The sequence below is a fragment of the Molothrus ater genome, chromosome 1 (genome assembly GCF_012460135.2).
Source record: "Molothrus ater isolate BHLD 08-10-18 breed brown headed cowbird chromosome 1, BPBGC_Mater_1.1, whole genome shotgun sequence".
NCBI classification, from domain to species: domain Eukaryota; kingdom Metazoa; phylum Chordata; class Aves; order Passeriformes; family Icteridae; genus Molothrus; species Molothrus ater.
The window spans coordinates 71,132,255-71,157,710 of NC_050478.2; the positions used below are offsets into that span (position 1 = coordinate 71,132,255).

The window sequence follows — 25,456 nt, forward strand, 5'->3', positions numbered from 1 at the left end:
GTGCACTGGAAGAAAAGGTTCACTATTTCTTAAAAGCTTTTTCAACTTGGTCTGTCTTAAAAAAAAAAAAAAAATAGTTTTTTTTAACTATTTGTCCAACACACTCAATATATGTAGTAGCATGTCTCAGGCATTCACATCATAAATAAATACATAAGGCCTACAAACTTTTACTGAATTACTCAATATTTTAGCCTGTGCTAGAGGAGATGTCAGCTCAGTTTCTCAAAACTGCAGCACTAGAAATCCAAATACAAGTAACACCTTGAAGACAAGGAGTTGTCAGATTGAACTGAGCAGTATAAGGTTTCAGGACTTATCTTCTAATTTAAAAAAAAAAAGGACTACTCATGCTATATTTTAAAGATCTCCACAGATATGAGTTACCTAACTCAGATTTTGTAAAAAAAATCTTAATTTAGTTGGGAAGAGTAAGAACATCCTGAAAAAAAGATTTTTCCCCATATTTTCATTAATTCTGTGTTTATGGAACACAGAAGTCCAGTATTTACAAATTTTCAATTAACAGAGATGGACTGCACACAGATCAGCTTCCAACATAGCTGATACCAATATCTACTTGATAACAACTTGCTTGCAAATACTAGACGAACTTTTTTATCAGGAACGAAACTTGTGTAAAATTTTCAGCAAGCATTCTTTCAGCTGGACAGAGTTTATGAGTCACATCTTTAGTTTAGAAAAAGGTAATTCTCAGAGGGAAAAAAAGCTACAGGAAGTTTGATGTAACTTACACAGAATTGAAATTACATATGGGAGAACTTAGAAAAGTTGCCAATGGTTGGTTCTGAAATGCAAAGCTCTAGCTCAACATTCTAATTTCCTTCTTTCCACCCACCAAAAACCCATCTCTTCTTTCCTTAACAGCAAAACCATCAGAAGGATGGTGTGCTGCTTCAGCACAAATCCAGCTTGTTTTGCTGAAGCTTTCAGCCACAGGATGGTTAAACACACACATAACTGAACTAGCTACAGTGCATATATAGAGAGGTTCACTTCTGCTTTCCCCAGCATCAAAAAGTAACAGGAACTCTAGCACAGGAACAGAACAGAAGCCAGGACAAAAGCAATTAAATTCCCCATCTCATAGCTCTGAGGATCCTAAAAGAAACACAACGTGCACTAAGTTAGGACACAGGAAAATACAACATAGTCAGGACAGTCACTCGCTACTCAGTGGATAACTTGATATCTACCTGCCTAATAGGAGAGGCTTCTACTCTGTCCTCCTTTGTCCATAATTGTCATGCTTATCAGGCTACCTTATCTTGTTACTTCTTTGTGTAGTTACATACTTATGGGGACTAACCTGTCTCCTGAACAATCTACCAACACATCAGCCAAAGCTTAGACTCATCCATCAGGGACAGCTTCCAGCACACGCAGTTTTAGTCATTTGACAATTCCAACAGTTGCAAAAGCCTTAACATAAGCAGCTTGTAAGTGCATGTTACTGAAAACCTGTCAGAAACACCAGTGTCAGTAAAATGGAGTGGGTTTAAAGAAGCCACAACAGGAAAAGTTCACCTGGCTTCTCTATCAGTAAAGCCAACATCAGAGCACTATCAAAACTCTCAGGTTTCCTCCAGGCATTGCTCTTTTCTGCCAGGTTTGAAGCGAACTCTGCTTCCTTTTCTTTCAGCATTACGTACAAACCTCAACCCTTTCAAATGTTTTCTGTACTTCATTAAAAGTGACAGCAATCAGCCTTTCCTATCTGTTGATTACCAGCAGCTTTGATTACCTATTTATGTGAACCTTCCCATCCCATCCTTTCTCAGGGGAGCATGCATTCCAAATCAGGTAGTAAAACCACTCTTACTCACAAGTTGCCAGTCCACCTCCCATTATCTGCAGATCCAGGCAACACGACTAGGTATTTTTGTCTGCTTTCATATAGTAACAAGCCAAAGACTTCAGCTGACAACACCAAAACACCTAAGAAGTAGTCATTAGAACAAAAATTATTTGCCATCTTCTCAATTTCCTGTTTTATTTAGACTGCTATTTAAACTGAGATATAATGAACTGGCTGGAAGTAGCCCTCTTCTGCTATATTTTCATTCCGAACAAAAAATCAGTTGAAATATGGCAAAGGTCCACACAAAATTACAATGTTTGTGATTCAGAATTGAGAAGATCTGTTACCAAGACACCCCGCTCTCACAAATGCAGAATCTATATACTTTTCCCACTTTTTCTAGTAGGACATCTGAATTTCAAAGGCTACAAACAAAAAGAGCAATGCATTACAATATTCCACACCACCCCCCCACCCACAAAAGAAAAACCCCAAAGAAAATCAAACACCCCAAATCATAAGCAAAGCCTGGAGCTTACTATGAAGAAGCAGCAATACTTTGTATCTTTGTACTCATGGATTAGTTTAATATAACTGGAATCAAATCCCCAGAAAGCTATAAACAATTTTATTACGGCTGTAACTAGAAAAAAATTATCTCCTGAAAACCACAAATGTAACATAAGTGCTCAAAACCCTTATGATTTTCATTAAAGCTATTTCAAATTTTGGGAATGTCACACTTTTGTAGCAATAAAGAAAAAAATAAATGGCAAATTTCAAGACTAACACTAGTCCTACCAGTATAAGCTGCATTCCTTCAGGAAAGAGCATTAATCAAACATAGCAACCAAAGGGCATCATATCAATCACATTAAAAAGAAGTTTTCTTCACCCTATATGCACAAGCTTGAATTACAGTCATGGGTATAATAAACACATTTGTGGTCCAGGAACACAGATGAGACATTTGAGCCACAGTTTTATTTCTAAATTTTGAGTGTCTCAACTGGTATTATTCCTTCTTATGCAAAAATAATAGGGACAAAAATTTATATTGAATGTGTATATTTAAAGTCTTGCAAAAGATCTGGAATACAGGAAGAAGAAGGGACTTCCAAACCATACTGCTCATATGAGTAGCATTAGAAAAGTGGTATCCAGTGCTCTAGCAGATATTAAACTACTGCTATTGAAACCAATGGAAGAAGCTCTCAGAAGTTTGGGAACATCTGGCTGAGATACAGGACATGAAGGATGACTGTACACAGTGCTGGGCATCTAAAGGAGCAGTGTCATCTCCTTCACATGCTTCAAACTAGAAAAGCAAAGTTGTTAGACACAAGAAACATTTCCACATTTTTCATTACAATATATCTTAATCTCAGTTTGTAGATGTGATGTTGCTGCTGCTAGAAAGAGGAAGGGTGTTTTTGCAAAGAGCTAAGAAATCCCAGTCATCTGACTGTCATTTGCTGTTGCAACCAAGGGCTCTGAAGCATGGTTCAAAGACAAAACAGCTTCTAAGTCACTCGCTGACCACATGATGCTGGTTGTTTAAATCCAATGACACTTGAGCAAAATCTTTTTGTAACAGTCTTTGAAGATGAAGAAGAAATAAAACCACACCAAAATAAATTCCATTACGCACTCAGAGTTTAGACTGGCACTTCTCAGAGTCCTTTTAGGCAACGAACACTTGTACTGAAATTCTCCCATTCTGTACAGCACGTAAAGTACGAAAGCTTTCTATTGCTCAGTGGAAATCCTCAGGCAGCATTCCAAACATACTTCACATTCAATAAGAATTGCCAGTCATACTCTTTCTGCATCCACTCCAATTATGAAAAATGTCAGAATAAAGCCAGAGAAATTAATCTAACTTGGGGGCTGGGAGGAGCAGCTACAAAGCACTGAGAACAAATTCTGACTTCAGAAATAAATAGAAATAACTTTTTTAATGATGTTATGAATTTTTTTCACTGAAGCATAAAATTCACATGACCTTGAAATGGCAATCATGCCAACCTGCACTACTTTCTACATCCATCGTTTCTATTAAGAAAACTAGTAGTTCATTCTCAAATACCTTTGGGCATGTTAAAGCAAGAGAAGGTACATGCACAACTCTCTTATAAAGACAGGTACAAGAGACTGGATCTCTCAACAAAACGGGACATTTTGACTAACTTAGGAAACTGTTTAGACTTATTCTTGGATCTGAACTACAGCTCAGCCACCTACCTAAATGAAGTAATACCAGATGCTCAGGAAAAAAGTGAGGGAACTCTTCCAAAGACCATGATTTTCAGCCCATTAGAGTCTTCTGCAATCTACATTTTAGTATTTGGAAAATGACATAACTACAGAGGCACGAGACTATCAGATCTTGTTCAATCAGAATCAGTCTGAACAGTGCTATCACAATTGCTAGCTCAATGCCAGACTTCAGACTGCAAGAAAATCTGATGGCACTAAGTTAAAAAAGCTACTTGAGCTATATAAAAATATTTTTTCATTGTTCTGCATCTGTCACCTTTCCATGTCACTTAATGTGAAGTGCCTTTTGAATCACTGTTGATACAAAAAAAATCCTTTGAAATGCACTCTCTAACTTATTGTAGATATCAGATTTCAAGACACACCTTTAGCATAAGGTCTAGCATGATATTTAATTTCAGCACTTCAGTATTATTAAACTTGTCTAAATTAAGTGTTAGTCCCCCCTTCTCTCTCTCCCCACTGCTACGGCCTCCTCCCTCCTTCTTTTAATAGGGACATCCCACAGGCATCTATCAATTAGCAAGTCAGCAAAATAATAATTAAGATGTTCTTACATAATTTTGCATTGCTCTAAGACTGGAAGAGGTCTTAGGTCTTTTTTTTTCCATGCATAACAACACAGCTACACAGGCTGCTGTTTTTCTAATTCTGGAGTATGTGCAGTGTCAATAACTGGCAACAACGTACTATGTTAACAAAGAAAAGAGAATATTTAATCAATCAGATTAATTGACTGGAATCCCCAAGGAAGCAGCTTGGGGATGAAACAGAAATTTTTATCAGTTCAAAGCCCCGAAGCACAAGTTTTCCAACATTCACTAATCATATCATGAAGAAGACCACACTGAAGCTCTCAATTGGACAAAGAGAAGTATGAAATTCTAATAATTCACAAACAAGACAAGCAGAACGTAAACAACACAGCAGGAATTTTAAAAGAAGCCATACATTTTTAAAAGACCTTCAAATGCACTAACAAGTTGAAGTTTAGATGTCTATTACCCCAGCCATCCAGATGCTACTAGTTATTTCCAAATTTAAAGTGTAACTTTGTGTCTTTCCAACATTAGAAACTCTTAAAAGAAATGAAAATATAGGACTATTCACAAAATGCCTTTAGGTATCTTGGTAAACACATAATTATGTCTTTCACCTGTCTGCTACCCACAATTCCTTTCAATACCTTCCCACGAGTTCATTAAGTCCTCAAACTCAGGTGGCTGGTCAGCTTCTCTTTCCCAAAGCCACCTCCACAGGCTACCTCCTTTGTAGAACCCTATCTGTCTGGACAGCAACACTGACAAGACACTGAAGTGATTTTATTCTAAGCCATGTGTGCTACTTTTAAAACACAAAAGCTGTTAAGGCCAGCTGTGTGACAACTGTCCGAATACCTGCACTCATTTTGCTCCCTAAACTTTTACCAACTCAGTATTACTGAGTTCCCCATCTCCTTGGCTAGCCAAAGATTGCAGACACTTGGTAAACATGGTAGTGTTAATTATAGGAAGCATTGTATTAGTTGTGCAAGAGCTGTGAAACTCAGACCTGTCTTTAGTTGCAGCACCAAAAATAACATCCTGGCTCCTTATACCCCATTTCTGACAGGTTTTAGACTTTAGATGTGGCACTCACGGCTTAACACCCCATTCTTTCTCCCAACACCGTACGACTTATCTCTTGGAAGTGAGCGCTAAAGACGCTGCTGGAAACAATTTCTCCCACACTTGGCAAATACCCGTGATGTTCGCAGGGATACCGAAGCTCGATGAAACTACGCCTGTGGCACCAGGGTAACACCGGACCTGGCAGCGCCCCTCCTTAGCTCCCTCTGCACCGCTCCTACAGCCTCCGCCATTCCCGCACAGGTTACAGAGGACAAGGAATGACTGAAGGAGCGATGCCAAGCGCCTTTCCCGGCCGCCCAGCGACACCGAGAGCCACCCCCGCCCAGCCCCGTGCACCCACCGGCGGCTGTCTCCGCCTCCCGGAGCCTCCCGGGCCCCGAGCCAGGGTCACTTACTGAGCTGCCCGGGCCCGGGCTCCCTGCCGCCGGCTCCCCCGAGCCCGCTGCTGCCGCCCAGGCTGCCCAGGGCCCCGCCGGCGGGCGGCGTGCCGCTCTGCCGCTCGAAGTTGCCCGGGTTGGAGAAGAAATCGCGGAGCCGGGGCAGCTCCCGGCCGCTCTCCAGCAGCTCCGTGTGCAGCTCCAGCGCCGTCAGCAGGAACTGGTCCCGCAGCAGCTGCGCCGCTATCGCGTCCATCGGCACCCGCGGCAGCTCCCCGGCCCCCGCGGCAGCATCGCCCAGCGCCGCCGCTCGCAGACCCGGCAGCTCCTCGGGGCTCCCCGCCGCCGGCTCCGGCTGCTGCTGCGGGTACGCCGGCCCGCCCGGCTCGGTGCTGCTGCTGCTGCCGCCGCCGGGCCGGGCCTCCTCGGGCTCGTCCTCCTCCGAGTCGCTGAGGAAGGGGTTCACACTGCCGCCCCCGCCGGCCGCCGCCGCCGCCATCTTACAGCCCGGCGCGGCGCGACCGCTGCCGGGGCGCTACTGCGGCAAAGCCTGCGCGGAGATGCCGCCGCAGACACCGGTCCTGGCGGGGCGGGGGCCCGAGCCGCTGCCAGGCCCCTGTCGATGGTGCTGATGATGTTGACGACGCCGCTGTCGCCGCGGGCGCTGCCGCCACCTGCGGCCACAGCGACTCCCCGCCACCGCCTCCTCGCCGGCCTCCCACCCGCCCTGCTGCCGCTTCCGGATCCCCGCTCGCGCGAGACTTCCCGCGGCCAACCGCCAGCGGCGCCCCGGCGCGCGGCCACACCCCCTCCGCGCAGGGCGGGGCCCGAGGAGAGGGAGGGACGCTGAGGGGCGTGGCCAGAGGGCGGAGCTTTGGGGCACGCCCGCGGCGGGGCGCGGGCCGGGGCGGGGCCGGGAGCGGCGGAGGGCGGAAGGCGGAAGCGGCCGTGGATCGCGGCGGGAGAGGAGGAGTGAGTCCGGGCGCGTCGGTGCCTCGCGCTTCCCCTCGGGAGGGGGCGGCCGATCCTGAGGCACCGGGAAAGGGGGTGGCCGATCCTGAAGCGCTGGCAAGGGGTGGGCACGGGCTGCGCCTCCCCGCTTCCGCAAAGCTTGGGTCGCTCCGCAGCCTCCACGGCGGCCGCCCAGCCCGTACGGGCTCAGAGCGCTGCTTGGACGGGAGGGATGCGGGACTCGGCTTGGCCTCGGAGCTCGGGCTGAGGGGTTGGACCCTTGCCGGGTTGTGTTGGCTGGGCCAGGGTAGGGCTTCCCGGGGAAAGCAGCGCCCGGCAAGGGCCCCGGGGATGGACCTTGGAATGCCAAACGAGTGGAGTCACTGTTCCTAGAGGTGTTTAAGGAAAGGCTGGATGCAGCACTGGGTGCCATGGTTTAGGTGCCATGGGTTCGGTCATGGGTTGGACTCGATGTCAGCATCTCAGAGGCCTTTTCCAGCCAAGGTGGTTCTGTAACTCCGCGTTCCCGGTAGGTGTGTGAGCCATGTCCCAGCATCAGGTGTTGCTGCCATTAGGGAGGGCACAAGCGCGGGTGGATAGTAAGTTGGTGCTTCTGGAAGAAGGGTCAGGCAACCCAGGGGGACTACAGGGATGTTGTAAGGTTATACTGAGAGAAAATTAGAAGGGCCAAAACCCACCTAGTACTTAATCTGACTGCTGCTGTAAAAGAGTAAAAGACAACCAAATGTATTTGCAGATACATCAGCAGCAAAAGGAGAACTAAGGAAAATGTTTATCCTATTGTGGGATGTAAGAAGAAACTGTGGTAAAGGATGAGGAAAAGGCTGTGGTACGAAACATCTTCTTTTCCTTGCTCTTTAATGACAAAGCCAGTTGCCATCGTGATGTACAGCCCTGAGCCAGATGAAGGGAACAGGGAGTAGAATGATGCTCCCATTGGCTCAGAGGGTTACAAGGCTCTGCCTAGGGATCTGTTGCGTCAGGCAGTGCTACAGGATGCAGGAAAAGTGTCTGGAAGCTGGCCCAGCAGAAAAGGACCTGGGTGTGCTGATAGACAGTTGCCTGAAGATGAGCCAGCCGTGTGCTCAGGTGACCAAGAAGGCCAAGGGCACCCTGGCCTGTATCAGCACTTATGGCCAGCAGGAGCAGGGCAGGGATTGTCCCCCTGTACCTGCCACTGGTGAGGCTGCACCTTGAATCCTGTGTCCAGTTTTGGGCTCCTCACTACAAAAAGAATATTGAGGCACTGGAATGTGTCCAGAGAAGGGCAGTGGAGCTGGCGAAGGGTCTGGAGCACAAGTTTTATGGGGAATGGCTGTGGGAGCTGGGTCGTTTAGCCTGGAGAAAAGGAAGTTTAGGGGGCACCTTCCTGTTCTCTACAACCACCTGAAAGGAGGCAGTAGCAAGGTGAAGAAGGTTGGCCTCCTTTCCCAGGTAACAAGTGAAAGGAGGAAAAGAAATCATTTCAAGTTGTGCCACTGATTTTTTTTCTAATATGCATAAGATTGAATATTAGTAAAAATTTATTCACTGAAAGGGCAATCAGGCATTGGAACAGGCTGCCCAGGAAAGTGGTGGGATCGCCATCCCTAGAAATATTCAAAAGACATGTGAATGTGGCACTTGGGAATGTGCTTTAGCAGTGGACTTGGCACTGCTGTGTTAACAGCTGGATTCAATGACCTTTGAGGTCTTTTCCAACCTTAATAATTCTATGAGTGCATGAAGTTGTGCATCTGGAAGTGTGAAGTTATCACTTTTAAAAACATGATGCAAAGTGGTTACTTTGTGTGTTACCGGGTAAAAAACTTGAAGCTGGAATGTAGCAGCAGGAAGTGTGTGCTACTGAAGGAAGTTCAGCTCAGTGGAAGCTGAAAAGCAGGGCCAGCTTTGGTTTCTGTTTGATTTCTTTGAAAACGTTGTTTCATCCCCACCAATGGAAGCTCTGTGTAAACCTGATCCACTAGGACCTGCATATTGGGGCTGAACTCTTAGTAATAGAATAATGTGAATGTTTGGCAGTGACATGGAGATCTAAAAGCCCTCTGGAGTACTCACTCCAAACCCTTCCATTCACATGGTGGTGTGCCATAAAAGACTGTGCTTTCCAGTTTTTTCCAGGATTTGCATAACTTTTCCGTAAATTTTACACTCAATTTAGCTTTCTGTCCTATAATAAACTTGGCATTTTATTACTGCTGTGTTGTTTTATCTTGTTGATCCACACTAAAAAGAACGTAAGTGGCAGAGCATGAACTGGTTGTAGCATAACGTAAAATAGCAGTGTATTGAAAATGCTTAAAAATTCCAGTGGAACCACAACAAAAATGGGGACAAAAACGTCTCCGGTAGAATTGAGAACCTTTAAGGTAACCTTCTGCTATTTCCATTCCTTTCTGGAGAGTTAGAGCGCGTTCAGAGTGAGTTTTTTGTAAGCTGGCTCCGGTGCTTTGCCTCCTCGGGGGAGGAGGGCGAGCCCTGCCGGGTCCTGCAGCGGCCTCTGGCGGCGACCCGCGGGCTCTGCAGCGCCCGCGTCTGCCTCTCTCTTCACAAACTCATTTCTGCCCGCTTCTCGGGGCCGTGCCAGTAAGGACTAACTTTTTTCACTCTTCCACGCTGAAAATCGATGTAAAAGCGTCCCACTGTTTCCGTGCTTTGGAAGAGGTTTGTTTGGGTTTGTGAAGCTAAATTAAATATTTACAGATGTCACTTGATTGCTCCAAAATAATTTATGGATGGCTGGGAAAAAGCTGTCTTCACTGAAATGTATATTCCAGGAATAAAGAGTGTAGTTAGAAAAATGTAACTGTAACAATATGCTTAAAAGAATTTATGTGCCAAAGGGGTATTGTTCTGAGAAACCAGAGAAGAAAACCTGATAGTGTACTGCCTCAGAGGATGTGTGAGGCAGAAAAAGCTGCATGAGTTCTGGAAATGGAGCATTCTATAGGTCTACTTGAGGCAGACAGCTGCAAATTAATTATTCAGTAGTCATTCTAAGAGAGGCAGATTGTTGATCAAGCTGCTTTGCCTCTTAGTGGAGTTGCTGTCTCCTAACTTTTAAAGGATTTGAGTTCTATGTCTGAAGAACAACATATCTAAATACATCTTGGAAAGCTAAGAGTCCAAAATACATGAGCTTGTACAAAAAAAAAATCTGAGGAGTCTTTTTTTGGAGGAGGTGGTGTAAACATTTTTTTTTCAGTCTATGCATGTTTTGTTTTATGAACTTTTACATTTATGGTACTTGAGATGAAAAATGAGTAGAAAAAAGTTTGTTTTCACTCTGTTGATTTTGGTAGGAGTATTAAATCTTGAGATAATGCCTGGGACTTTAATGAATTGAAACATATGAGCAGTTTCAGGTTCCCTCTGTTGTTTGGTGGTGTGATGGGTGTGTAAATTATTCTTTCTTTCTGCACTACTCTGGTGCAGCATCAGGCATCCTCGCAGCCACTGAACACACTGTTTAAGTCAAGCTTTATAGGCGTTTCTGTTTCAGCTCCCACAGACAAAGTTAACTTCATTCAAAGAAGTTAATTCTCTTAGGTACATATTGGGGCTTTTTTCTGTGCTGAATGCTTGAAGTATATGAGTTAATGTGTTCTAGTGGTATGGAATATTGATCCCAATATTTCCGGGTGGACGTGCCTGGCCTCGTCTGACCCTTGCTGCTGGACCAAAGGCGGCAGCTGTGGTGTTTTCACCTCAGAGATGCCTTTGGCCGGCTGGAGGCTGCAGCTGGGCACTCGGAACAAATCCAGGCAAAATAGGAACTCAGTTTACCTCTGGTGGAAAAGGTTCAGGCGACAGTGAAGAGAAACAGGAGAGGATTCTATCATAGAGTTTTAATCCAGAGTTTTATTGCAGGATAGTAGACCTCTGAATGTGGTAACAGCTCCCAACAGACAGCCGACCGCATTGTCCCGTCTCCTTTTAAGCCCAGGGACAGGGGAGGGGAAGGGACAGGTGAGGCACCAACCAGGTGGGAGGAGGGGAAGGCTCAAGGGATAAAGACACTTGGACAGGCCAACGAGCCCGGACCTGAGGGGCATCTTTTGAGCTTCTGCCAACCACACGATGCCCTTGCTGGAATGTTAAGATTGATGGACAGCTCTTAGCAGGAGGGCAAAGGGAGAGGGGAAAGGTTGGCACACCTGGGAGGTTGGGATAGGTGAAACAGAAATGCCATCACACTGCAACATAGTGGTCCTATAAGGAAATAGGGTAGCTTTTTTTAATCTGATTGGGATCCCAATTAGGGCACAGGGAACAAAATAATGGAGAACTATCTGAAGCAAATCTGGTTTCTACTTTAAAATATTGCTGATCTGTGAGTTCTACCAACTCTTGCTTAAGTTTTCTTCTTAAAGTGAGCTGCCTGAAAGAATCTTTGTCTATATATGTTTATTGAAGGCTGACTTTTCCCTCCTTTCAGAAGAAACTTGATGCCAATTATAATTCTTATGTTTGCTTTTTAACCTTAAAAATGAATTTTAGTGCTTTGTTAACTCTAACCTCTAAAGTATTTTTATATTTTGTGGGAGCCAAATAATGAAGATGTTGAGATGCATAATGTTGGTAGCTTGTACTTAAAAACCTCTGCCACATCTTTGAAATTGCATCTGTCCATTCCAGTTTCAAGGGAATGTTTTAATGTGAACAGCCTGTAACTATCAGTAGTTAATGGTTACTTGCGTGTTACATTCAGATGTAGCTTTGCTCAGAAAAAATCTACTTTGTAAGGGTTTGATAAATTGGGATTTTAAGTAAAGGTACTACAGCAATGTGAATCGGCACTTGGAAATATTTTCAGTGTCACCAAAAACATGATAATGACCCATGAAATTAGGTGAAGACTTGAATTGAACAAAACAACTCCCCAAAATCCCTTTGAATTCAAGTTGGCTGTGTTTTTCTACCTCCAAAACTGCTGTATGGAAGTGTTACTGTAAACAGTGGGTATTTGGAAACCTACCATCAAAAAAAGACATCAAACACACTAAGAGCCTAGGGAGTATTTTAGAAAACTTGTTCAGGCTTTATTATGTGTATATTTATGGCTTTGTGAGAATGAATATGTAAGGAAAATTGCTGTTACAGTTGAGTGAGGATTTATAAACTGTGAATCAAAGACGTGACCTTTTAGACACTGCAAACACTTGAGTATTAAATTACTTGGGCCTTGTTCACCGTAGCCTGAGGGATGGAGCACATTTGTCTGGGCTCTAGGCTGCCCAGAAAGGTTTTGCAGAGGCTCTGAGATGGGTGCCTGACCCTGCCTCAATGTGGTGAGGACAGGGGAGGCAGGGAAGGGAAGATGCTCTGTGCTTTTGCTGTCTGTTTCATGTTATTCCTCTTCAATTTAGTATTTGCACAGTTTTGAACAAAAAAATCTGCATTTTTTTCCTTATATGGCCTGCTGACTACAACTAATGTGGGATGCAGGCTTCAAAGAATGAAGGAGTCTGAGGACATGCTTTGAGCATGGTGAGTTAGGTCTTTTGTTTGGAGGAGATGGCATCCTGTCCTGCTGCCAACACAGAGGTTTGTGCTGGGAATTCAGGGAACTAAACTACAGCAAAGTCATCTTTATTCTTCCTGCTTTTTTTCCCCCTTTCTTGTGGTTATTTTCAATTGAATTCATTCTTTAGAATGCTTAACTATCCAGTTGTACGCCTGGCTGTGCCAGCCCAAGGAAGAGGTCTTGCCTTGGGAATAAGTGGGCAGGAGCAGAGGAGGACAGGACAGCTCTCTGCAGCTCTAATGGCTTGGTTTTTCTTGGAGTATTCGTAACTGTGAAAGCCTCTTGTTCTGCTAACTGCTACTCCCATGACAGCTGTTTCTGTATAAAAGACCTGATAAAATGTATTTGCCTTGCTGGTCCCAAGTATTTTGGAAAATATGCTTTTAGTTAGAAGCAAGTTTTGATAGGTGGCAGGGTACAAGTGAATAACTGATACCCAGATCACCTCAAATATGAGAACTGGGGAGTTGGTGCCCATCTGTATTCTCCAGGTTTGTGGGTTTCTCCCTAGCAGTTTTTGGTTTGTCTTCTGAGCTCTTTTTTTCTTTTCAGTGGTTCTATTGCTGTCATTTGCTGAAAGAATTTGAGTGCTGGGGAGTTTTCATTTTAAATCAGCAGTTCTCCATATTGCAAAGAGGCAGAACACTGATTGTTTTCAGGCATAATTTTCTGTTTCCATTAATTATTAGACTGAGTCAGCAGCTGAAAAATAAAGGTGTATTATACAAATGAAAAGTGGCTTGGCTTTGTAATAAAAACAAGCACAAGCTCACCGGGCTTCAGCAGAGGGTGTTTGCAAGTTGTTATGTCATAAATGCTATTGAATGTTAACTACTCGGTTAGCGGAGGCCAATGTAGGAGCACAGAGAACTTTGTACTAAAGTAAAGGCCAATATTTCAGGCTGCAGTAATTTATAAGTTCAGTGACTCTTTGAGTCCTGTGGGAGCTTAGGGAAATGCTTCCTTTGTGAACAGCTTGCAAGTACAGCTGCTGGTGGAAGAGTTAAAGATGAGGTGATTGCTTTGCATAGAGATTTCTTACTGGACCTCAAAGTATCCTTGCACAAATATTGTGCATGCTTATGCTATGACTTGATGCTCTTTTAAAGGAGACATAATCCATCCTTTTTATTATTTTTCTACACTTTACACCCTGACTGTTGCAGTTCTTTTAAACCTGGAGGGGTGGGATTTGCCGGGTTTCTGTGTGTGCGGTGGTGCCGGGCGCGGTGCAGGACCCTGGAGAGCGCCGGGCGGTGGGAGAGCACCACTCCCGGCCTGTCCCAGCTCCCAGCCATGCCCGCTCTCCTGCTCCGTCCTTCAAACGAGTTTTTGTTCTCAGTGGGGAGCTTAACTTGCCTCTGGCCGTGTCAGCCTTGTTTGGCAGCTAAAGGTGTTTTCTATACCTTTACCTGCCAAACAAGGCTGACACAGAACAACAAGAAAAGAGTCAGGGAGGAAATGAGGTGCAGTGCAAAGGACCAAAACAGGCCATAACTAACCTCACAGATGCTGCAAAAGCGGGGGAAAAAATCAAGGAGGAAGACACAACTTTGATGGGGAAGATATGAGAGACATGGCATGGATACTGAAAACGAAAAAAAAAAAAAAGAAGAAATCTTTGCCAAAGTGAAAGCCATCAAAAGGCATGAGATGCCATGAAGTGCAGGGATGTGCACCAAAGCTTGCCAAAATTGATCCCCATTGAAATGCTGGAAACAGAAAAGAAGGACTTAGGAACATTCTGGAATGGAGATACGATCAAAGGAAAGGTAAAGGTATAGAAAATGTAGATTATGCTAGCCGGTTGAATAGTATCGAGCTATGCATTCTGGTCAACTTGCTAGCATAACTAAATAGTACTTTTGAACCCAGAAAGTTCTGAAGTCTTTTACTTAAAAAAAAAAAAGAAAAAATCCCAACTTTTGAAAAGGTGGGAAATGACAAATTGATTCTTTGGCTGCCTTTTATCGAAGTATTACTCTATGCTTGCAAGATGTGGTCTCTTTTTTTCCTTCAAACTGAAGCTTTTGGTAAATTTGCATTCAGAGGCTCATGTGTAAGATCCAACAGATGTGCTCGTTGCTGTATGTATATAATTCTTGTTTGTTTGTAATGGTTGCTCTCAGTAAGCAAATGTGACTTAGTAGAAGGAAAACAACTTCTGCCAACTTTTTAAAACCTTCATTATTCATATTAGCTTCTCTAGAATGTACATAAAGCACTGTTTGTTTGGTTTTCTGTTCGTTCTTTTTTTTCTTTTGTTAAAGGGTATTTTTTTCCTCTGTGTGTATATATAATACATTTGCAAACTAGTTTTGCAAGAGTGTAGCTGAAAGTTATTCTTTTTCATCCTCATCCCTGTGTGTTAGGTTAATATTTATTGTATGATCCTTGCCCCTTTGTTGTTAAAGGGCAGAACTGTCATGCCTGTATTGGTACTTCTGCTTTATTGTGTATTTTTATTGCAAATGGCTTTTAAAATACCCCAGGGGCCTTCAGCCTTGGTTTGTGAGGGAGGGCTCCAGTAAGACAAAAGATTGCTGTGGCAAGCTGCCTTCCATGTGCTTGTCTTCTCTTAAGTGCCACTTGTCCCTTGACTCTGACCTGTGAAAACTGGTCGGATGTGTTTTATTAGACACTGTCAGGCTGATGTTCTTTCCCCAAAAGTGCCCCATAAAACTTTTAATATGAAGAATCCATCTACAAAATCTCCAAGCAGGTTAAGAAAAAAAAAACAGTGACAGGAAAGCATTCTTGTTTTATTCAAGAATGCAGAAATCTGAGGGAATCTTCTACTTTTGGTGGTACAAAAAAGAATTAAACAGTCCATATTGAGATGAAAAAGAAAAAATATAGTATCACAGTGATGTTTGAAGAAGACTTGCTGGTAGGGTATTGCTGAATGACTTAGAAATCAAGAAATATGCAAGAGGATTTGCTGATAGATCCTGAGACCCAGGATAGGTCCTCCAAATGCTGTTGCTCAGTGAAATAATTCACAGCAAGATCACTCAGGGTTTCTCATTGTTGGGTTTTGTTTTTTATGAGTTCTGAATTTTTAGCTGCATGCATCCTGAGTGTATGTAAAGCTAAATTTCTACTCCATGTTTTGCCTGCACTTGGCTAACAAATGCTACAAAAGGGTGTTCTTGTTTTCTCTTTAATACCTCAAAAATGTAATTGTTTCTTAATTAAGTGCTCTTGTTCTCTTTATTACTGCTGTCCCATTGTCAGTGTTGTTCTCAGGTATGGGCTTTTTTCCTGGAAAACTTGTGGATACACTTTCCCATGTTTAAGGATAATTCAGAGAAAATTGCATAGGCTGACACTGCTTTGCAGGGTGTTCACTGCTTTGCAAGGTGTTCAAGTATTGGAACACTTGATGTTTCATTGATGCTTTGCAGGCCATAGTCAAATTTCTCTGTAGGGGGATAGAATATAAGGAAATAAAGATAGTGTAGGAAGTAATCTTACCCCTAAGGAGTTGCAGCTGGGCCAATTATCAAAGAGTTGGAAGAGGCCTGACTTTAACAGGCCACAGCTGTAACCAATGAGAAGAAGAGTGCTATAAAAGAGTGGGGTGGCTGGTTGAGAGAGGAATTGGAGTCAGTTGGCCCCTTTGTGAAGAAGAAAGGGTCAGTGCTCTGAGGAGCAGCCCATGAGGAACACTAAGAAGGTATGAAACTCTTGTGATAAGGAGACAACAGTATGGAACCCCTGCAATAAGATGACAACGTTTCTCCCTGAAAAATTCTGGCAAAAGAGACTTTTCTAGGCAGGCAGAGTAATTTTGATTATCAAGTGATGTTAAAAAGAAAATGAAGTATTCTTTGAGCTCTTTGCCTCAGGTTTGGATGTGCTTTACTGAACCACATTTAAAATTTAAAATAGTTGTCATTTGTTATTGTAATCCCTAAAATGCTTAGTGAAGATGTTGAACATAAAATAATTTTAAACAGATAGTTTGAATTACAAAAGCCACTTCAGTGCCAGAGCAAGTGGAAATACTGTAGTTGCAGTTTCATTGTCTGGCAGAGTATGTTATACTTCAATAGAGAAAGAAAATGAAAGTTTGGGGAAGAGGAAAATGGAATTTATCACTTTCCCACTTCATACGTGATGAAGTCAAGATGAGGATTTGGGGTTTCCTATGTTTAAGTAGTGGGTGAAGATATGAGAGTTACTCAGAACTGGCTGGTACATCTCATGTAAATTACAGCCTCATGCAGTCAGTAGGTGTGGGCTGTGACAGTAGGAATGACTTCTGTGCATTTCCTGACTGGTGTAGCTCTTTAAAAATCTAAATTAGAGAAAGAATAGGGTAGGGACTGCTAACACCGCCTTTAGAGCTAGCATGTCGTGCAAAGTACTGTCAGACCACCCAACTTCCATTTGCTCATCTGCCCTAAGAAAAGAATAATGTTTTAATGTGTAGACAAACTGTACAGTCACAACTTTGACAGTTAAATTACAAAAAACATGACACTGTTTAATTGAAAAATATTAGCCAGAAGCACAGCAGACATTCTTGTCTATTTCTTTTTTCTGTAAAAGATAAGGCCATTGATGCTTATTGAAAACACATTTTCTTCATTTTAATCAACAGACTTGATGGTATTTGTGAAGCATGGCCCCTCTAAAAGAAATTACTAATGTACCTTGAGCTCCTTGTTTTGACACTTCATTGTCCTTAAGAAAATAGTCCTGCCCATGGAGCGTATTCCATGCAGCGTTTTGTGTATGTTTTACTGCATATTCAGAGAAAGAAAAATATAAAAGGGAATTGTTACCTTTTGTATGAAGAACTGTATTGTGTTGCAGTACAAGTATGGTTTTCTTTGCTTTATAAATAATGCTGAGAGATGACAACTTCAGAGGCAATGCAACTTAGATATAGATTACTTGAGGAAAATGAGTGCTACATTTAATTATGTCAGCCACCCTGTTAATTCTTGAGGGACCTGATCCAGCCTGGTGCTGTGGATGTAGCTTCTATGGCATCAAAAAGAAAGTTTGGAAAAAACCAGTCTTGTTAACAAATTACAGATGAACTTGAAAAGAGGGAAAAGCTCATGTGAAGAAGAGTTGGTCTTGGGTGGCTCATTGCAACTGTCTTGCTCCCCTGCCACCATCACAGTCTGGATGTTTTAGTCTTTGCACAGATGTGGCTGCTGGAGAGGAGCTTGTGGATGATAGCAGGATTTTTTGGTATTGTTTTGATAGGTGTGAATACAAAGAAAGAAAGGGTCTCTTCATCCTGTTTGTCACCAGCTGAGAGCTTACTTTTCTCCCTGAGAATTCAGGGTGAGGGGAGAGAACCACCAAAAAACCCTTCTCTAATCTGCATGTATCACTTTATTCTGGAAAAGTAATTAATTGCAGTCAGAAGGTCCTTGCTGCTTTTCTTTCTTTAATCTCCTAGACCTTAGGGAAGGTGTTTGCTGGTTCTGCCTTGTTGTCTCTCAGATCGATTTAACCTGTGCATCTTCTCACTCTCTTCTCTGCTCCTCTACAATGTCCAAAGAAGCGAGAAGCTCTGAAGTCTCCTGGAGCCCCCTGCATCACCTTGGCACTGCTCATTTTCTACTTCCTCTGTGTGAACAACTTGCATTTAACAGGCAGTGAGTAGCTTAGTGGATCTTTAGTACTTTCCTGTTAAGGATCTGAAAAGAATCTTTGTTTAAGAATCCACATCAGCTTTGTGATTTTGACTCCAAATTGTTTGAACAAAAATATTTTATTGGAATAGTTTAAGGTCAGGCATACTGGGGGTTGGACAGTATCATTATTGGCTCTGTATCGTTTAGGAGATGGTGACAGAAGGGGGAAAATACAGAAAGAAAGGAAGATAAATTAGAGTCTGATATATGGCTTACTAGTTGGGCTGAGTCTACAGAGGAGGTGATTTGGCTGTCTGAACTGTATTAGGATTCCAGGATTCTGTTGTAGCTAGTGATGTGTTTGGGTGGGCAGTAAGAAATGACACATGGCAAATAGGTTGCAACATGCTTCTCTTATCTACAGGACTCAGAGTGTCTTTCCTCTTGGTGTGACAGGCAATGACTTAACAGAAGAAAGTAGAGGAATGCAGTCAGAATTTGAGCAAAGCTTGTGTTTTGCCCTGTGAAAACAAGGACTGTGGAAGTCCTACTGCACTAAGGGATTGCCTGAGAAAATATCACAGGACACAAAAATATTGAGATATCTTTGGCTCAAGTTTTCTTGACATAAAGATGTAAGATGTATTTCCAAGTGACTGTTTGTTTATCTACATTCTGGATGGCCGGGCACCTGAGGGCAGAGATGTTTTGGCACTAGTCATAAATACTTAGAGATGGCTCCTTGTCCTCAAAAGTGTGTATGCTTAAACATTTTTGTTTTTCTCCTCTCAGCAAGCTGTGCCTTCTGCTTTTTCTTGTAAGCTAGTGCTTAATCCAGTTTTGCCTTTTATCCTGGTTATTTTTTCCTTTTGAGGAAGAAATTGTTATTGAAATAGTTATCCTTATTGTTTCCATGCCTTTCGAGCTATCTTGAACAGTCGAGCACCAGGCTCTGTAGAGAAATTTGCATTCAGCTGAGTGCAATTAGGAGCTTTCCAAAGCCTCTGTACCTATGGGAAACTATTTGTAAGCTTGAGGACAGAATATTTTTGACAATGTTGTGTCTCAGTGATGACACACCAAGTCCTGCATTCGAGGAGCGCAGGGTAAGGTAGAGGCAGAAGGGAGGACTGTGACAGGAGCAGGTGCTTTGGGAGCTGCCTGTCTGGAAACCATGTGATGGTGTTGAGCAGTAGGATATGTTGGGCCCAGATAAATGGTTTGTGTAATGTAATCAAACTGATTGCAAAAGACATACTCTTTTCTTTTTTTTCTTTTCTCACTAATTCTATAGATACTATAGTCTAAGCATTATATTTGAATTGTGTTGATTGAACTCTTCTGTTTGCAAAGACAGGGCTAGGGAGAGTTTAAAGCAAAGAGAATTAGTGCAAAAAACAGATTAGGTTACTAATACTTTAATTAGAAGAACATAGAATATGTTAAGCTATAGAATTGTAGCACTGGGAGCATACGACAAGTAGAAGTAACAGCTTTCTTTAGTAGGGTGTTTAGTCTCATCAGTTTAAGGCATGAGTAGTTCATATTCTCTTATCAAGCACAACTGCATCAAAAGTAAAAGCCCTGTGGAAAATAAAACTGATTGAATAAAATAAGCTCTGGCACTAAACTTAGTGGTATTTCTGTGATTATGATTTCATATACTTAAATTGGTGCAGGAACCCTGAATACTTGAAAAATAAACGGATATTTACAGATATTCCAAATCTCTTGGAATCTCACTTGTAGACAAAAAGAAGTTCCTGATTAACAGAAAGTTTTTGTTCATTAAAGTGTGACTACTACGTGTCTCTTTGAAGTGTTTGAGTATTTTGTTAGCTCCATTTTTTATTTAGTTTTCTCTCCAAATATCTCAAATGAGAAATTGCTACAGTAATGTTTCAGATTAGAGTTGGAGTTGTTGCATCTGTTTCAGTAAGGAAAATGGGTGCAATTGGAAGTTATGTTTAAGTTGCATGAAGATCTGAATTTTCTTTGGGTTAGTAAGTAATACTGTGTATTATCTTTAAAACCTTTTTTAGTGTGTTTCTTTTTTTTCCACTGGTTTTCCTGGCCTTTTAAGTTTTTGTTTTAAAAAACATCTTTCAGAGTTAAGGTTATGTGGTAAGGAAGCCTTTTATTCTTATTTGGTAAGAGTGGTAGATTTACCATATGGTGGCTGCCTGTGTCTGTTTAGCTACTGGAATTCTGAAAGTAACAAGATAAACTTAATAAATATATTGTCATTGAGAAGCTCTAACTAAATTCTTAAACAAACAGTTTCTTTAGAGAAGGGTGTGTATTTACATAGTCTGAACCTTCCAGGCTGTTAAGAGCATCTGTTTCTTAATTGGTGAATAGAAGTGATGTTTGGCTAAGGTGGATAATTAGCTAATATTTAAATAACTAAGCAGCTTGGACAGCACTGATAATCTTCTGTCAGAACTGAGCCTCATTCAGGCTCAGGTCCCATACTTAGCTCAGCCAATATTCAGATTTACTTGCTACTTTACTTAAATAATTACATATTTACTTAGGAGGCATTGCATGAACGCCACAGCACACTTGGCAAACGTGGACATTTTCCAGTGTACCTGTTATTAAGCATATTTGCATCACTAATATGACATCAGAGGATGACAGAAGGAAAAAACCACTCAAAAAGGGAATATAATAATTCCTGAAACATAATTCTTCAGCTATTGTGCTTTGCCACTTGTTTTAGAAGAGGAATAGCATTTTGTGCTCAGCACAGCATCTTTGTTCTTTTAAAAGAAGGTTTCAGTTTCTAGGCAGGGTATAATGAGCCCGGATTTGATGGCAAACTTGGAGAAAAAAAAAGCAGTGCTGGATGGATGTTTATTATAGGATGGCTTTCTCTTGGCTGTCTGGCTTGTATTCACCTAACAGACTTCAACTCTGTCGTGCAACCGGCCAGTAGAGGGTAGTATGCTCATGGCTACATTGCATTGTCTGAGTTTTCTGTCACAGATGTAGCTCACCTGAACGAACTGGCTTGATTCAGTGGTCTTTTGAAGCTGTCTAACAAACCCCTGAACACCAGAGATGAGTTGCTGAGACATAATGGTTGTTGAAAGTCAGAATTAGTCATGCAGTGACTCTGACCAGGACTTGTGGGGAAAAAAGCTTGTTGGAAGCAGGAATTGATTATGGATTCTGGGGATGTCTGTGGTTGTTTCTCGCATTCCATAACAAATGAAATAAATATTGATTCTGATAAAGTCTTGTCTGCCTAACTTTATTTTTCTCTCTCTCTCTCTCTTAGTGTTGTACTTTGCCTTTGCCAGCCAGCTGCTGCCATGGATATACCAGTCTTCATTCTTGCGGGGCTCCTTGTGCATTGTGTGTTCTTGGTCTCCATTTTTGACATCTACTTCAGCTCTCCCCTGGTCCATGGAATGACTCCTCAGCAGACTCCGCTGCCACCTCCGGCAAAGCGTCTCGTGCTTTTTGTTGCCGATGGTCTGCGAGCAGATTCTCTGTTTGAGCTGGACAGCAATGGCACGGCCCGGGCGCCTTACCTGCGGTAAGCTCAAAGCTACACTGACCTAGCTCAGAATCTCTGCTGCTCAGAGTGACCCTGAGATTGCGTTAGAAATCTCTTTTCCCAGCCTGGCGGTCGAAGGAGGAGTCAGAGCTCTTCAGTTCTCGGTCTCAAGGTTGTTCATTGTATCTTATCTAGAAAATTCTTTCTCTGGCCTGCTGAGGTCTGTTCAGCAGGACAGACAGAGGCACACTGTCCGCCCCCCGGGTGGTATTGTCTTTTTATACTAAAAACTATGTGTACATTATTTACCATAGCTTCCCAATACCTATCACCTATGTTAGACAGTGAGTTTCTACCTTAAACCAATCCAAAAATGTCAACATCACCCAGAAGATGGAGGCCAAGAAGAAGAAGGAGAAAGGCTGGACATGCCCAGATTCCTCCATCTTGCCTCCTGAGCCCCCATTCTAAAAACCCCATAAATCTATTTTTCACTCTGTGACCACTAACTATTATTCTACTTAAACTCTCTTGACTTGAAATTCTTCATATAAAGGTTGGTAATTGTTTTTTCCAAGAGCTAAATCAAAGGCACAGGGATCTTGGGCTCTGTGCCAAGGTCTCTGAGCCCTCCAGGCAGGGGCTCGAGCCCTCCAGGGCAGCCAGAGGAATTTCCTGGGTTCTGACAGACTTACCCTACCGTTGTGTAGGTTTTTGCTCTACACAACGTTGAGAAGAGAACAAGAACAACAATTGTGGTGGCTTGAGTACTGCCTTCCTTCTGCCCTCAAAGTAACCAACTTTGCAGAGTTACACTGTGCAGAAATGCATGAGCTTGGGTTGGTGTCCCTTGTCAGGAAAGCTACTGAAAGTAGGACAGTGTAAATTGAGTCCGTGTTGTCCCCTGAACTCTGCAGATAGCCAGTAACTGAGAGGGGACTGAACTTTCTCCATTCACATCAGCAGGGTATCAATTCTGAAGCCTGGCAGGCACTAATTTAAACTGCTTCCTGGATACTCTGTTTAAGAGTAGTAGTACATTAACGTACTTGTCTTCTAATTCTAAGCTACTGACAAAACTTTTTAAGGCGTGATTAAAAGAGATGTCCTGAATAGATGTAACAGCAGGCTGCCACTTCCTTTTCATTCCACCCTTCCTGTGTGCATGACCCTGCTGCCTCCCTTGTACTCTCTACAGTGTGTGTCTAATTGCTTAAAGGAATGATTTAGTTTAAGGCTGTGAAAAATAATCCTGCTAAAAAAGTGTTTAAAGTCATATCCTTGTGTGCTTAGAACTATTTTTTGTTAACTTTCCCTGTCTCCTTATGTCAAGGTAATTATTTGAGCATAAGACAATTGATTTTCTACACTGAAAAAAAGGCAGTATTAAATAAGACTACTTTTGAGTGATCATAGAATTGGTTGGGCTTGAGTATCAGAGCAAACTCAAATAAGCAGTCATCTGAAGCTCTTAAGGCTTTTGCAGTCCAGTGCTGCAAAAGTAATACAGAAATATGACAAGTCCTGCTACATTGCCTGCCAGCCCATATGGGCTTACTTGTGCTTACTTCTGCTGCTGCTGCTGTTAGGTGCTGTCTGCCACTGGCAGGTGTCTGCCACATCAGTGTGAGTTTACCATGTTGTCTTCCAGCAATGGACTTCACACTTACCCCAGAGCAGTTTCTTTCCTTACCAGTTAAACTGTTGGTCTTTTGGACCACCAACCAACACCATCAAGGTATGAATGCTGTAATAGCCCCATCACTAGGAGCAGGGGTGAGTAGTGGCCAGGAAAAAGTTATACTGGGTATTTTCTTTTACTAAGTGATTTGAGGTTTAAAGTTTTAGCCACTCAGCATTATCATGGCTATATAGAAAAAAGTTAAACTATGTACTAGTTTGTCTACTGCTGGAAAGTTGTCACTTTTGCTTTCTCTGCTTGACCATGTTTGTGGAGTTAAGGACTTTGTATTTCAAAATCTGTAGAAGTAAAGCATTGTCACCAGTGCTGAAAGTACATGGGTGAATGGAGGGAAAGAACTGCCTTGTAACAAGCAAAGATGCTGGTAGGTCCCCAAGTGGAAGAAAATGCCAGTAGAGTGTGAAGTGCCATCTGTATTTCTCTCATCTCTCATTCTGCATAGAAGTACATATGTGTGTGAGCGTGTATATGTGAGAGATGATGAAAACAAAAAAGCATGCAGCATGCTGTGCCTTTTGAAATGTGGAGGATCAGGCAGCCCAGAGCATATCTTCAGATCTATTACACGAGCTGCCACAATTTCGAAGCAACAGGTTCAGAGTTTTGTCCCTGAACCTTTGAGGTACACAACTTCCGTAAGTTAACTTTGTAAACAGGCTGACAAGATCATGTGTTAGCTTCTGGAAATATATCCTTTTTTATTCTGCCAAGTTGTTGCTGTCTGAACATTCCTTTTTCAATAACACTAACTCAAGGTATATGCGATTTAATACAAATTTTACTTTTTTGCATGTTCATTCTTAAGTTCCAAGTGTTCAGTCCCTTACCCACTTTATAGTAGTGGGCAACGTAACAGCCAGGTAATTAGTCTTACCCAAGTGGAGTACCTTGGGAACTACTGCATTGTTAATGAGGAAAGATTGTCTTTAAATGAGCAAGAGCCATTCTTGTAGCAATGTGCTATTAAAAGAAGCAAAGTTTTAGTAGGTACATGGAATTAAAAATAAATATCCATTAGGCTTAAAGCAGATTGTTGGATAATACATGTATGCCAAGTACCTAGTCTTCCACAATATTTATGAAAAATATGGTTTTCAGCAGTGTTATCATAGCTGTGAGAGCCAGTAAGTGATCTGAATTGCTGCAATGGTGATTTCAGGGAAGAGGTTTTCTTCCTTGCCTGTCATGTTTCAGCCATATATCTATATCATATTAATACTTATTATTATTATGGGTAGCTAATGTTTATGCTGTCATGGAAATTAATTTTTTTAATGATTCTTCTGAGTAAAAGGCATTGAAGTAATTCAAAGTATCTAAATTTATTTTGAGTAGGTAAATGACAAATTTATATGGCTTTTTTTCTGCCTGGTATGTGTTATTGTTGACTTCAGATCTTGAAGTTACCCTATTGTTGACAAGCAAAGATAAAGAATTACTTTCTAATTCAATAGAAATAAATTTCTAATTAAATCAATATTCTACCCGTTGTTACAATGTAAGTCTGAGGAGAGCTACAAGTGTTTTATTTTTGTTTTAAATCTTTCATGACAGTTAGTGCAATACATCCTGATCAGTCTGTAGTGAGAAAAATAAGAAACGTCTTTGAGTAATACATAAATCCTTTTTTTCTAATTACTTTTTTCAGTACAACTTGTATTATCTCCTAGCTGAGATGAGAGTAGGAATAACGTATTGGAGTGCTGTGTCTCTACATGCCTTTATATTCCTCACTGTAATATTTCGGCTATTCCAAGTAGTTCTGTGAGCTTTCAAGTAAGTCTGAGGATGTGAGGTCTAAGCTGAGTTTAAAAAAACCCCAACAAACAAATGGTGAGTGCTGCAAGCTTAGAGTGGAGCCTGAAATTTTAGGGTGTTTAAAGCCACAAACTTAGAATTTCCTTGGACTAAAACACATAAACATTGCAAATTTGGTAGCTTATATCACGAACAACAAAATTTTAATTTCCTGGTAACTTGACTGTTAAAAACTACTTGGAATTTTTTCAGAAGATTGTGCTGGTTTTTCCTAAA

At 42.1% G+C, this 25,456-nt stretch overlaps 2 protein-coding genes across 5 annotated transcripts in view; one reads left to right on the plus strand and one right to left on the minus strand.

The window, feature by feature from the left end:
• The window catches only part of RELCH (RAB11 binding and LisH domain, coiled-coil and HEAT repeat containing), a 77,030-nt gene extending 70,225 nt beyond the window's left edge, over nt 1–6,805 (minus strand). For both annotated transcript variants that reach the window (XM_036406217.2, XM_036406206.1), the window contains exon 1: nt 6,129–6,805. In XM_036406217.2, coding sequence (XP_036262110.1) covers nt 6,129–6,609 — 481 coding nt within the window. In that variant the 5' untranslated portion in view covers nt 6,610–6,805. The remainder of the gene's footprint in view (nt 1–6,128) is intronic.
• A 243-nt stretch (nt 6,806–7,048) lies between these two features.
• The window catches only part of PIGN (phosphatidylinositol glycan anchor biosynthesis class N), a 106,824-nt gene continuing 88,416 nt past the window's right edge, over nt 7,049–25,456 (plus strand). The window contains exons 1-2 of one of the 3 annotated variants that reach the window (XM_036406804.1): nt 7,049–7,082; nt 21,499–21,759. In XM_036406804.1, coding sequence (XP_036262697.1) covers nt 21,533–21,759 — 227 coding nt within the window. In that variant the 5' untranslated portion in view covers nt 7,049–7,082; nt 21,499–21,532. Of the gene's footprint in view, nt 7,083–7,879; nt 7,912–18,186; nt 18,234–21,498; nt 21,760–25,456 lie in introns of those variants that run through there. The other 2 variants (XM_036406803.1, XM_036406805.2) reach the window with 2 other exon arrangements.